Source organism: Sturnira hondurensis, unplaced genomic scaffold (assembly GCF_014824575.4).
Source record: "Sturnira hondurensis isolate 20B ecotype Veracruz unplaced genomic scaffold, ASM1482457v3 Scaffold0008992, whole genome shotgun sequence".
Classification (NCBI taxonomy): Eukaryota; Metazoa; Chordata; class Mammalia; order Chiroptera; family Phyllostomidae; genus Sturnira; species Sturnira hondurensis.
In genome coordinates this window covers 431,282-446,663 of record NW_028081623.1, presented here as the reverse complement: position 1 = coordinate 446,663, position 15,382 = coordinate 431,282, and the positions used below count along the sequence as shown (strand labels likewise).

At 35.2% G+C, this 15,382-nt stretch overlaps 1 protein-coding gene across 1 annotated transcript in view; it reads right to left on the bottom strand.

The window, feature by feature from the left end:
• The window catches only part of WASL (WASP like actin nucleation promoting factor), a 65,433-nt gene that overhangs the window by 27,268 nt on the left and 22,783 nt on the right, over nucleotides 1–15,382 (bottom strand). Inside the window, exons 2-5 of the mRNA XM_037056489.1 lie at nucleotides 12,119–12,253; nucleotides 10,011–10,097; nucleotides 8,709–8,805; nucleotides 3,642–3,665 (exon numbers count right to left, since the gene is read on the bottom strand). Of these exons, the coding sequence (XP_036912384.1) occupies nucleotides 3,642–3,665; nucleotides 8,709–8,805; nucleotides 10,011–10,097; nucleotides 12,119–12,253 (343 nt within the window). The remainder of the gene's footprint in view (nucleotides 1–3,641; nucleotides 3,666–8,708; nucleotides 8,806–10,010; nucleotides 10,098–12,118; nucleotides 12,254–15,382) is intronic.

The following is a 15,382-nucleotide window of genomic DNA, read 5'->3' as shown; positions in this document are numbered from 1 at the left end:
TCACTAGAGAAATTAACTCAGCCACTCATTCCTTGTAGTAAGTTCAAGGATGAAGAGGACAGAGACAAAATATAAGTACTATGTAGAATAATAAAGTTTAACTCATACTGGAGTCATACTGTTTCCCTTCCTTCCTCTACCCCAAAACCAGGCATGAATAAACTGTTACGCATCAGCCGTGCAGTTATAAAGCCCTGGCATTGGCTATTTAGTGTCATTACATATAGATTACTTCAGTACTTGCTAAAACATTTTTTAAGTCTATATAAGAAAATCCAGATTAAAGACATGTACAGAAAATTACTATTAGCTGGGATATTACATAGTTTTTTCTAAATGTCTCATTTTATATGTAAAACTAAGAGCAAGAAGCATCATAAGGTAACCTGTCTGAAGTCACACAATTAATGACAAGGACAAAGATGAACTCCATCTTGGTTCCTAGACCTCTAATCTTTCTATTAATTCTTGTACCTTTTACACAAACTTCAAATCATAAAGTGATTGATAATGCTAACACTACAAACATTAGTTGTTATTTCTTTATCATTTCATCAGTTTTCTCAGTATGTAGTCCAATAGATCATCATTCAAGAACCGACAAATTAAAAAAAAGGTTTTCTAGACATTCAACCATTATTTTGGTTGACAGTAGTCATTTACTTTAGAGCTCGGAGGTGTCACAAAGTTTAAAATGGTGATCTAAAGCTAAATTAAATATCTGTTTCAAAAGTGGCACACTAAAAAAAGTGATAACTGGTATAAGGTAGAGTCACTTTTTAATAAGTAAATTTTGTAGATGTGGCCACAGAGATACTCTTGAAGCATTTCTAATAAAGTTTGCATTAATTCTTCCACTTATGAAATTACACTCATCCTAAGAACATGTACTAAGTAAATATAAAATGGAAGGGGCTATTTCTCTTCCTTTTTTTTTTTTGAAAGAAAAAAAGTCATACAGCAAATTACCTTATTCTGATTTAAGGACAATTTTTACAGAAATGTTTTTTAAAATATTTTCATTGAAAAACATTTCTGATTTTAAAACTGAAAGAACAAACTCAAGTCTTCTCCTTAAATAAGAGAAAGCAGGAACTCTCACCAAGGTAAAATAGTTGATACAGTTGGTTCAGAGGCCTCTGATGTAAAGCACACATGAAATTGAGAACACATCTTATTGGAAAGCATCTAAGCTAAAAGGTGAGGTTGACCAATAAGGAAAGAAGAAAGATGTGTGGATTACGAGTTACTAAAGAAGACCCCAAACTGCATTTCAGGAATATATGTTACTTCTACATAGAGTGTCTTTTTAATAGTTACAGCTTGAGAAGGTCTGCTAACTTAATAATCTAAATGAGAATCTGAGACAAAGCACAGACACTGCAAGGCATTTAAGGTGTCCACTGCCACCTAGTGGTATTGTACCAAATACAGAAAAATAGTATCTGTTTCCAAACTAGGGGTCTCCATGCACAGTAGGAGAATAAGACAACCAACTGCAGAGCAGAAAAAAAATTTAAAGTTTCTATTAATAACTATTTCACTGTTTACTGTAATTTAATATATTAATACCATATTATGTACATATTTTATAAATAAATAAGTATACAATACTGACAATATATGCTGTGTATTTCTGCCTTTTAATGACACAATTTTTTTGTAACTCTCTATGTATTTAATGAAAAGAAGTTTGGAACAACTGCACCAAAGGGTCAGAACTACACATCTAAAGATTTAAAACCAAGACCAATCTCAGAGAAAGAAGCTATGTTAATTATTAGTATCTCTCTTAGTAGAGGTAATAAAATTTTGAGACACCACTGTCACATAAAGAATATCCAAATTTTATCCACTCATGGATTAGGTACCTCTTCAGAAATACACTTTATATCCACTGAAAAGATTAAATTGTTAGAAAATCACAAAGTATTTTCATTCTTTAATGATACTACTTGTACAACATCTACCCTTTAAAATCTCAGGTTACTTTCTCCAGAGAGTCCTCCACTATGAAGCCTTTCCCACTGGTACTTGATAAATGCTCAAAGAATGCAAAATAATTTAATAAACTCAAAAGAGATTAAAATGTTGAGCACACATCAAGGAACAAGGATTACAATACTGCTGTAAAGGCTCACAGATAAATGACTTCTGACTCAGCTGCTTCTACTGCTTCCTTTGCCTCTGCCACACACTAGCTGCACAAATTGAGTCATGTCACCCTCTCCAGGTCTCAGTTTCTCCTTCAAAACCTTGAGTAGCAGTCATTAAGGAAGGGCCCAGGCTCTGGAGTTAGATCTCTTGAGACTGACTCTTGTTCCACCACTTACTAGTTAGGTGACCTTGAACAGGTTACTGATCTGTGCCCTAGTCTGCTCACCTATAATACGCTGATATCAGGAGACACTTCATAACACTGCTGGACAGTGCCTGGCAAGTCATCAGCGATCATTAAATAGTAGCTGCTATTATTATTGTTATTGCCTTTATCATAGTAACTAATATTTATTGAGCACTATGCTAAGCACTTTAAGTGCTTCATTTAAGTTCCACGGCAGCCCTAAAAACTTTGTATTCAATTTCCCATTTAAAATAGAAAGTTAAAGTATATAATACTTGACACATGGTAAGTACTACTGAAGGTAGTCAGACATTTAAAAATAAACGGGTAAAGCAAATAATCCAAAATTTAATACAACAATATTTGGTTCATATTTTTATACTGAAAAAGAAACTTAAGGACAAATCAGAAAGCAATATAACCATTTAAAAGAAATAAACCCCAACAATCACTACAGTTGTTGTATATTAATAACTGTTATTATGTTAAGTGTTTCCGCAAATAATTATCCTTAATTCTGATGAGAGGATTTGAGGTGCTTAAAGCAGCAGCTACATTTCCTATGATAATGAAGGCTCTTGGGCTAATAGTTATTTATCTTTATAGGGTCAAGGGCCCCATTTAAATGTGATCAAAGTCATGGATTCCCTCTGCCCAAAAAAAAAATTATATATACTCACAAAATTTAGCATACAATCTCAGGGAAGATTTATGGAGTCGAGGTGATAATCTCTGCACCAGAGGTCTGGGGCTCTGTCATTTACATCTTAATATTTCCATATATAGTATTTTTAAAATAAATGAATCCATAATACTTCAAGTGTTCTTTACTCAATTACAGAGGGTTATGGGCAGCTACTATCAGTTCTAAACACACCATCATAATATGTACTCATTCTGAAAGGGGCTAGTTTCACATTACTAGTGTGAAATAGTATTTTGCAGTAGACAAATAGATAATTCAAAAGTAAGAAATAAACAAATATGGAAGGCAAAATTTAGTCCCTTTAAGGATGATAGTAAAACTAGATTGTGCAGTTTATAAATTTAATTAATGAATACAGAATGAAGATATAATAGTAATCTTTACCCTACATAGTATTCCTTCATCCTAGAAAAAAGACAGATGGTACATTTTCGGGGCCTCATCTATCATCTGTTACTTTAAAATAAGAACATACGAAACTGTAGTATAAGGTCAGCTATTAAATATTAGCCACAATGTATGATACATGTTTCTATAAGGATTAAACTAGAATCTAAGGTCTTTTTGATGAATAATTATTAAAGAACTTACCATTTGGGGGGTCTCGTCTTTTCTCTGTTAGAATATAAATTAAAATAATATTATTAGACATACATAATAGAAACATCAACATAAAAAATTAATTTACCCAAACTCCTGTCTTTTCCCTAAGTTGATGTGCAGATAGCTAAAGGTCTCTCCAAAAAACTGACATTTGAGCAGACATCTGAATAAAGTGAGAGAGGAACAACATATTCCAAAGCCCTAAAGAGGAAACAGCGTAAAGGAACACCATGAAAATTGGGCAAAAGAATGGGAAGGGAAGAGTGGAAGGAGGTAAGTCAGAAGGAGAGTCAGGGACTGGATAATGTAGGGTCCCAAAGGCTATGGCTAAGGAATATATTAGATTGCACTGGGTCTTCTTATAGGGCAAGTAACATGATCTAATCTGTTTTTCAAAGTTTACTCTGGTACTATGTAGAAAAAAAGGTGGTAGGAGGCGTAGACTGGCAACAGGGAGACTAGTCAGGGAGTTAAGAGCAGTCCAGATGACAGATAATTGTGGCTTTAATTAGGGTGGTAGCAGCAGGTGGTGAGAAATAGATCCAGGACGTGTTTCTGAAGGTAGAGCCAGTGTGAGTCACTGACAGGATTTATGAGGGACCACTGTGAACCAGAGTGATAAGGTGGAGCCAATGCCTCTGACTGAGAAGACTAGGCAAGAAAAAACAGGTCTGACTGGGACTGGGGAACATGGATCAAGTGTTCCACTCAGATATGCTAAGTCTGAAGGCTATTCTGACCCAACTAAAGCTGAAGTTGGGGGAGAGGTCAGTATTGTACATGAAACTTTTTGAGTCACTAGCATATGGACAGTATTCAAAGCTACAGGACAGAATGGAAGCACAAAGGTGATGAGAATACCCAGAAATGTCTGAGTCCTGGGGCATTTTCAGCATATTATGCTTTATTATTCCAAGAAATGTAAAAATGCAACTGAAATTTTAAAAAAAGATTTGTGCAGTGTATGGAGAAGGTGCTGTGACTGATCGAACATATCAAAAGTGGTTTGTTTGCAAAGTTTCTTGGTACTACTGACATTCTGGCCAAAAAATCCTTTGCTGTGGGACATTCTCATACACTGCAAGATGTTCAGCAGCACCCCTGGCCTTGACCCACTGGAAGCCACCAGAGGGAGACAGCTACTCAAAGTATCCAAATCAATAAAGTTATTGGTGAAAAAGAAAAATGTGCCATTTACAGGAAAAACTAAACACTTTTTGGCTAACCCAATATTACAAGAATAAACTCTTTTGTGTACTCACTAACTGTAAGCTTACTTTTGCCCACTCCTGTATTTTGACTAAAAGGAGTCTCAGTGAGGCCCTGGTGTATCACTATAGCACGTCACTGAAATAGGCACCGAACCAGAGATAATTCCGTAGCATTAAGTCCTTTCCTAAAGTGGGATCAAGTGGCAAATGTCTTAGCCCCCAAAAGAAGTAACAAAAATAGTAGGTCCCTAGTAATTTTTCTACTCACTCATTACAGGTGGGATATGAGTGAGACAACACCTCACCTCTCACTTGTAAATCCATTAAAAGAACAATAAATATGTATAAACTGGAATATATGTATTCACATGCCTGTTTTCCGGCTTCAATTTCTTCCATTTTTATGGCTTATTTCCTCTAGTTGGTAAAGTACAATCTTGAATACAGTGATCTTCAAATTGGGATAACATGTACCCCTGGATGTACAGAAATGCTTTTCAAAAAAGTATAAATGAATAGCTAGTTTTGTAGAGTATCTACTCACAAATTCCTTTGTGTTATTTTTCCCACACTGATCTGCTTATGACAATTTTAGGGATTTCCAGTCACGATACCAGCATAGGTAAACACCGGTTACCTCTTTGCACAATCACGTCAAAATTACAATTAAATTGTAGAACAATCACCACTCAGAACCATCAGAAATCAAGTTGAATGGAAGTCTGACAACTTTGGAAATAAAGAAACCACATTCATCCAGACTGGTAGGAGGAGCTGGTCCTAAACCCCCATATGGTGGTTAAAAGATACCTTGGGAGTAGAGTCCCAGCCACACGCCAAGACCCCTGACCCCTGGCCCAGGGTTCTAGTGCCAGGAACATAACTTCTGGCTTCAAAACCATCAGGGACTGAGTCAGTAGAAGAAACTTCTGGAGACCCGGGCAGTTCCTCTTAAAGAAACCACATACGGACTTACTCAGACTCACTCCCTCTGAGCTCCAGCACTGGGGTAGTAACTTGAACGGTACCAGTGGCATAGGGGAAGGAACTGAAGTGTCTGGCACCAAGGTGAGAGCTGGAGGACAGTTTCTCCCAGACAGAAAGGCAGGCAGAGGCCACTGTCCCTTTTCTGAACCCACCCCCAACAGAGCCACAGAGCTAGTAGGTGGGTGCTATATCTGAGAATCCATCAACCTGGCTAACACTGTTTGTTGTGTTAGATCCCCTGAGGCTCCATCCCACCCACTGACAGCTGTTAACAGTAGCTTTTTGATATGAATGACTGGTGTTGGCTCAGGCTTCACTACTTCCTAAATCCTTTTAAACAAGCAACGGCTGGCCTCTGTGAGCCCCCAGCTGCCATACCTCTTGTCATGTGGCCCCATGCACAGCACTAGCAGCAGCCACCCTACATTCACAGCTTGGTTTCCCTTGGGAATCTCCAATCCCAGAACAAATGGCAGCTGTCTCAGATTGCTTTATAGGCCATGCAGGGTGGCCCTGGGCAAAACATAGGTCAAGGCTGACTTTGGCCTGCACTACCCAGGAAAGCCTAGGGCGAGCACACCCAGTGGATGGCTACAAACCATATTGGAGCACCACCACCCTGCCTCTGCACAACTGATCCTCCACAGGGAGTGGAGGTTGGTGGACAGTGGTCACAGTCAGTCCTTGCAGCTGACTGGCCTGGCTAAATCCCTCCCACTGATCTGCCAATAGCAACCAATGCTCAACTACAACAGGAGGGTGTACTCAGACCACACAAAAGGTGCACCTCGAGCACCCACTTGGGTGATGGAGGAGGCTCTGCCACTGGACCTATTACATTAGACTATGCCACCAAGACACAGAGTCAAAGAAGTTCTACCTAATACATAGAAACAAACAAAGGGAGGCTGCCAAAATGAGACAAAAAACACGGCCCAAATGAAAGAACAGATCAAAACTCCACGGAAAAAAAAAACTAAACAAAATGGAGATAAACACTCTGTCAGATGCAGAGCTCAAAAACAGTGGTTATAGGGTGTTCAAGGAACTTAGTGAGGACCTCAACAGCGTAAAAAAAGTCCAGTCAGAAATGAAAGATATACTAACTGAAATAAAGAATAATTTGCAGGAAAATAACAGTAGAGTGAATGAAGCTGAGAGTCAAATCATTGACTTGGAACATAAGGAAACAAAAAACAACCAATCAGACAAACAAGTAGCAAAAAAGAATCCAAGAAAATGAGGATAGCATGAACAACCTCTGGGACAACTTCAAGTATTCCAACATTCACATCCTAGGGGTACCAGAAGGAGAAGAGAAGGAGCAAGAAACTGAAACTGGAAATCCATTTGAAAAAAATAATGACAGAAAACTTCCCTAGTTTGGTGAAGGAAATAAGACATGCAAGTCCAAGAAGCACAGAAAGTCCCAAACATGATGGATACAAAGAGGTCTACTCTAAGACACATCATAATTAAAATACCAAAGGTGAAAGATTGAGAATCTTAAAAGCAGCAAGAAAAAAGCAAAGTTACCTACAGGGGAGTTCCCATAAGACTGTCAGTTGATTTCTCAAAAGAATCTTTGCAGGCTAGAAGGGACTGGCAAGAAATATTAAAAGTGATGAATGTAGGAACCTATAACCAAGACTCCTCTACCCAGAAAAGCTATCCTTTAGAATTGAAGGGCAGATAAAAAGCTTCCCAGACAAGAAAACAACTGAAGAAGTTCATCATCACCAAACCATTATTATATGAAATGTTAAACGGACTTATTTAAGAAAAAGAACATGAACAATAAAACTATGAACAATAAAATGGCAAGAAACACATTTCTATCAACAATTGAATCTAAAAAAAACCTAAGCAAACAAGAAGAACAGAGACAGAATCACAGATACAGAAAGCATTTTGATAGTTGCCATATGGAAGGGGAGTGTAGGCAAATGAGGGGATTAAGAAATAGAAATAGGTACTTACAGAGTAGCCATGGGGATGTAAAGTACAGTATAGGAAATGGAATAGCCAAAGAACTTTTGTGCATCACCCAGAGACATTAACAATGGTGTAGGGATTGCCTAAAAGATTGGGGAGTGCTGCATGGAGTGGGGGGGGCAAAGAGGGATAAATTGGTACAACTGTAATAGCATAATCAATAAAATATAATTTAAAAGAACAGGTGATTCTGGAGAGGTTCACCTTTCCTAATCACCCTTCTACTTTACAATAGAAAGGCCTGGCACACTGTTGTCAAATGGTTCCTTACCACTAATTTAAAGCTCTGTATTGCAATGCATCATTCTCTCATTGTTTTATATGTATTGGAGTCATGCATTAAACTAAGTTCCTCATGGTTTCATAATTTACAATTTTAAGAACAAAGAGAGGAGGCAATGTTTGCAGATCTTCTTCCCAACTCTGCTTATTTGCTTCAAGGTTTGCCTAAAGTATTTGTTCACAAAGTACAAAATACTTTTAAAAGTGTAAATTCCAAATAATACCATCAAAATGCAAATTTAAAAGTATATGCTGACAAAAAAGGGTTATTGGAGTTCCTCAGCAAATCTGAAAAATATTAGTTCTTAATAAAAATATTATTTCTTTTAAGGTAAGGACTAACGAACTTTTTAAAATAAAGGACCAGATAGTAAATATATGAGGTTTTTTGTGCCAATCTTTGTCATAGCTATCCGACTGTGTTGTGACAAAAAGCAGCCACAAACAATGTGTAACCCAACAACTATAGCTGTGTTTCAAAAAAATATTTATTTACAAAAATAGGTAGTGGGCTAGATTTGTCTGATAAGCCATAGTTTGCCAGCTCCTGTTTAAAGGAATTTAAAAAATAAATGTTTACCAGATTTTCTTTGTCGCCGACCCAACAAGTCTGTAACTGCTTTTCGGAATTTTTTTGCTTCTTCTTCATTGGCAAAATTAAGAGCAACTTGACAAGTCTAAAATATTTTCATGAAAAACATAAATAACAAAAAACATGAATTTAGTTTCATATAACAAAAAAGTTGACACTCAACAGAAATACATTTCTGAAGAAGGAAAGCTTGACTTTTTTAGCAAATAAGAACTGATTTTATTACCTGAATAATTTAAAAAGGCAAAAAGTAAAAAGGTAAAATAAAAGATTACTATTAGAAAGTTACCAATCACGGCAGATGCTAAAATATTGAATACCTTCAATAAAAAACTAAGTAGCAAACTGAATTTGATCCTTCAGTAGAGCTCTGTACATAATTCAGATTAGAAAAGCAAATACTTGTAAAAGTTGGTAAACTGTAGGTCAACTCTATCTTTACTAATGTTTTTATTTTATAGCTTAATTATAGACAGTTAAATTATCACCTTAAGTCAGGTTAATTATTAAAAATATGGAAACATAATGACATTATTTATTATGGAAATTAGTGCACACTTAAATATGTATATATTTATATCCTATCAAGAGAAATATGAAAAATCATACCTAGAAAATACTGTCAGAAAAGACAGATGTCAGAAAAGACATCTAAGCTAAACCTTTTTCTCATTTTAGAAAATTTTAAAAATACAAGTATAAAAGCAAAGAAAATTAAACTCACCCATAATCCACTCACTCAGAAAATCCCAGTGAGCATACGGTATAAAAATCCTTCTAGTATTTCCCCCCAGTAAATGCAATAAATTTTAAAAACTGTTTTCTCCCCCACTAACTGTATTTTAGCACTCTTCTAGGTCATGAACTATTCTTTCAGAAAATAATTTGAATAGCAATAAAACATTGAATATTTAAAAGTTGCCAGGGATTAGTGAACAATTAAAACTTCATTTTTATACATAAGAAAACTAAACCCACAGAGGTTAAACTATTTGCCCAAAGTCAAACTGAGAGATTAAATTACCTACCTAATGACAGAGAGAGAATAAAAAAAAAAGCCAACTCCTTTTCTACACAGCAAATTACATTTACAGTCCTTTAAAAAATTTTCTTTCTGGCCTTAAAATCTTAGCTAGTTCTTCTGATTTAGCTACAATGTCTATGAAGTTTTTAAAAGTAAAATAATTCTTTTTTATACAATGTTTACACAAAAAGCTCATACACGCCTTCCACAGACAAATGTAAAAACAATTACATTAAACAAGTCAGTAAGAAAAAAATACAACTTACATCTCCAGCAAAGGTATGAAAATATCCTCTAGGACTATTATATACAAAGTTATTGTATAGTTCCTGTTCCCACAATAATTTCCCATCCTAGGAAAAAGTAAAAGTTACAGAGTTACCAAAAAATAATCTCTAGGAATAAAACAAAGCAGGTGACTAGTATTAAGAGATTACATACATTCACAATAGTTTTTACATACACACATACAACATATATAACACATCATATAATTTAATTAGTAACTTCTTAATAACAAAAGAGTAAACAATGGATAATGTTTCTTTCATAAAAATTACATACCAAGTGAGTTTAATTTGGTAAACTAAGATATAATCTCATTTAGCCAAGCAGGCCCACATATATCTATACTTGTTCAATTGCATAACTAGAACAATTACTAGATCAATGTTATAAAGGAGGACACTTTTGTACATGTGCTGATTATCAATATATAGTTTCAACTCAATACTTATAGACTGTGCGCTATTAAATATTACAGGAAGATTTCATGCTCTTTATCTCAATTCTGCAGGTGCTGGGAGTGTCAATTATATCCATCTTCTCTGTACTGCTCATTAACAGTCTTTGAATTCCCAACTTTTGCAGAGTGGCCTCCTAATGAAACACTGGTTTAAGCAGTATCAATCACATGCAGAAAGAAACCAATGATTACAGTGCACCATGGTTAAACTATTGTTAAAAGAGCCATGGGTAATTGTCATATTTATAGCCCTAGTATAAGAAATATAATTAACCTTAATACCAAAGGTGGCTAATTGCAAGTATTCAGCAATGGTTATCTACAACTGAAAATAGGTGGTTAGGGATATACAATCACTGCCCAATTTGGAAATGCAAGGTTATACCTATACCACAATTTAAAAATATCTACAATACGCTGTACATCGATTATGACCACTGTAAGTGAAGTCCTTTTTTTTCTGTGTGGAGTTACATGTGTGTTCCATTTCTAAACAGTACTTCTCATTGATGAGAAATACAGGGTAGGGCAAAAGTAGGTTTACAGTTGTGAGTAAGCAAAAATTTATTCTTAAATTATTTTCATACAAACAACTATAGATTTACTTTTGTCCCACCCTGTCTGTCAAAGGTCTTAGGGGTTTCTTTCAAACTATGCACATGTTTCCCCAACCCCCAGAGTCACTGCCACACTAAGCTACTGTAGTGACAGCAAGTGTGCCACATCTCTCAGCACACTTAGGTATGGGGGTGCAGATGTTAAGAAGCACTAATTTACAAAGTGCAGTAACTTAAATCTCATTTAATTTCAGGGAAATACTTTGCTACAGGCCTAGACAGTTATCCTAATTTACAAGGAAATATGCTGGGCACAGAGAAGTAAAAACAGTTTGATTACAATCTATCTCACCGTAAGTATCATGTAAGAGTTCAAAGTACATTTTAGTTTTTTGTAATTATAATCCCATTATAAGTATTGCTACATACAAATATTAAAGAGGCTTACTATGAAAAAGGTTTTCAAAGATAAATGGAGATTCATCTCAGCAAAAGGAGAATTACTTTTACACCAACTATGAAGGATGACTACTGACAAAGGGCATCCCATCCAGTATAATGGGGATCTGTGATTCACAGTGAGGGATACAAAGCTGTAAGAATCTGAAAGATACCTCTGCTAAGAAGGAACATAAGGAAAAATGAGTGGCAAATACATGATTAGTAGATATTGCATAATGTTTTAAAACTGGACTGGAGTAAATGAGAGTACACACCAAACTAAAATATATTTTTGGAGTTCCTAAAAGGACTTATATGCTGGTCTGTAATGGACAGGATAGAATAAAATAGTACCATTGGAAAAGAAGAGAATGTAGGGAAAGCCTAAGACCCAAAGGCTTAAAACGTAAACAATGGCGGTAGAAAGATAAAGTAGGTAACTACTCATATTCTGGCTTGGGACATGCTCCCATTTGGTCTCAATGCCTGTGCTTCAATATCAAACACCAAGCTCCATCCTTGTTAAGTATAATTTACATATTATATATGGGATAAACAAATATATAGTAAGTTATAATTGAGGTGAAACCTAATTATAACTAGTTTAAAGGGGAAGCAAAGCAAAACTCACCTTGATATCATATATTCTTAAAAAATAAGATCTCTGTGGATTGTCCTTAACAAGACAAGCAACACCACTGCACTTCTTCGACCACATACAATTCCGATCTGCTGCATATAACTGTACCACTGCTGAAGACATAGTCTGCAACATATACAATTTATAGTCATTAGGTTTAAAGTAACATTTAACTGACTACAGCCCCCGCTGACATCTTGAATGCAACCTCATGAGAAGCCACCAAGCAGAACAACCCAGCTAAGCTGTCCTGAATTCCTGATCCACAGAAAAAAAAAGAGAGATAATAAATAGTCATTGTTATTTTAAATGACTACTTTTGAGGCAATTTCTTATGCAGTGATAAATACACAATAGCTACACTAAAAATAGTTATCAAAAGCTAACACTCATTGATGCTTAAAATGTGTTGGGAAATGTGCTAAGCACTTTCAAATATAACTCCAATTAATTTTTATTATTATTTTAAAAAAAACTTAGAGAAACTCATGATTAAAGAAGATAAACAGTTTGCCCAACACCACAAACTTCAGTGACAGAACTGAAATTCCAATGCAGATAATTTGTGAGTTCAAATTCTATGTTCTTACTCCCTTTAATAAACTGTTTTCCAATAAGTGACCTTTCCACCAAGTAAACAGTAGTATTAGTAAAGGCTGATTCCAATATAGCAGTTAACCACTTTAGTATAGGTACTAAGGTAAATTTGAAAGCAAGCTATGTGGTTATTAATATAGTGCTGGACACTTTTGAACATAACATGCTTAAAGAAAGAGTCTAACATCTGTTTTAAGACAGTAAAACTGAGGGGCAAAAGATTTCAATTGATTTGCACATGGCCACACAGCTTGAAAGTTATATGGAAGATATGAAAAATGACTTTAGTCCCAATTTTTAAGGATATCCCTAACTAGTATCCTTTTAGATGCACAGGAGAGAAGCTAATTCATTACATGAAATGGATACCTTGCCAGGGTGTCCAACCTGCAGCCCGCGGGGTGCATGTGACCCAGGATGGCTATGAATGTGGCCCAACACAAAATGGTAAATTTACCTATATTATGAGATTCTTTGTGATTATGTGTCGCAATGTATTTTGCATGTGGCCCAAGAAAACTCTTCTTCCAGTGTGGCCCAGAGATGCCAAAAGGCTGGACACCCGGCTACAGCATATAGGTTTCCGGTACACCATATTGCCACCTCTATCATGACTGTACCATGAAATAATGGAAACTTTCATTTAATTCTAAATTAAGTTATTTTATATTATAATCTAGAATGTAACTATTTGATCTTAGTTTCTTAAAGTAGTGCACATAGATTCTGGTACAGCACCTACAAATACATAAAAATAATAATCATGTTTTCTGATCTAATAGTTTCATTCCTGAACTAGAAATTAAGAAAATAATTTAAAATATAACCCCAAATGTATTTTAATATGAATATAAAAACACATTTACATGAATATACATTAATCATATTTTTTAAACAGGTCTTTAAATATCCAAAATAACAGATGATTAAATAGTCATGGTACATCAATTCAATGAATATTGAACACTGCAGTTAAAAACAGACTACATTAAGGTTTGGAGATAATGTTTTGGATTACTTAATTATGCCTGGGGAATGCCCTGTCTTTGATGAGGGGATTGCAAAGAACAATTATATACAAAAGTCTTTCATAATGATGATAAACTGAAAAATGCTGGGGACTGAAATTTCATAGACTGTCCCGCAGATATCGGTGCTCCATGTCATGTTTTTAACTTTTGCAGACCAAGCTCATCTTTGAATTTCACAGATCATCACGAACAGGACACAAAACAGCAGGAAAATGTCCACAAGAACCATTAAAAAATTACAAAGATAGCTTAGAAACTAGGACATTGAGGTTTAAAAAAGGAGACTGAAGAATGTGGTTGTGGTTTTGGCCTTCTCAAAACATACCGTGCTCTTTCCAAGTACACAGTCCCAGATGATAGCTCCACAGGCTCTCTAACCCTAAACCCTAGCATTAAAGACTTCAGAAAAATTATTCAATGATGTAAGAGATGAGATTGAAGAATTCAAAAATCAGAGGAGAAAAATCTGTGTTTTAAAGAAAATTCTAGCCCTTTTACTACTGTACTGTAAAAATGCATTCATTTCTATAAAGAAAAGCAGTTAGGAAACCAGTTACCATTAGAGAGATCTAAAAATCCTCTTATTTTACTTTTTAACCAAAAAACAAGAAATAACAGCTTGCAAAAGAAAAAGAACGGGTTACTAAATAGTTCGTACTTCCATTACGGAAATCCCCTTGCCAGAGGACCAGATATTAACACTGTAAAAACACTGTCTAGATGTTATGTGAACTTAAAAATTCCCAAAACAAAAAATTCACATTTAAACATCGATACAAATTTAACACAAATTCTTAAAATATGTGCTTAAGAAACAGGGACCCAAGAAACAGTTTTACAATTTTCCACACAATCACAGTTGGCATTATAACCTTATTCTTAAAAATGAACAAAATTTTAATATTAAAGAACCCAACTAATTATAAGCAATTTTCAGTAACTGGATTTTCAAAACTTTTCTGTACCTTTTGTCAGTCTAAGTATGTTGACTTCACTCCTTATCTAAACTGGCAAAGTCTGAAAATTACATACCCATAGCACCTTTTAAAGACTTTTCTGATTAATTCAGGACAATGATAATTAATGCAAGAACAGCTTACATACATAAAATTTAACATAGAAATGCTAGAAATAAAAACAGTGACTATTTCTTCAACTCTAGATTGACAGTGGCTTAATTAAGTTTTTAAAAACATTCCTTCCATTCCTTTAAAGTAATTACAGCTAATCAACTCCATTACCTTCTTTTCCTACATAATCAGGAAGGTATTCTTTAAAAAAACATAAGAAGAAGCACTTAGGAAAGATCTATTTCTTATTAGCTCTACAGTGTTAAGGTTAAATTGCTTAATTAAAAGGAAAAACAGAACTCTATCAACTTTTGTAGAAATAGAGTCTATTTTACACAATCTGTTATTACAGTACTGTTACTGCAATAACGCATTCACCTCTAGAAATTTCACTATCAAAGGCGAAATAAGATGGAGGATGGATTCTGGGATGTGAATCCATCCCACTGTCCTTTGGCAGGGCTTTTAGCTCTCCTGGGTTGACTCTGCACCAGGCAAGAAGCATTTCCCTGATGCCTTAAGTTGAAATCACTATCTGCTTACCCTTCATGTTTCTA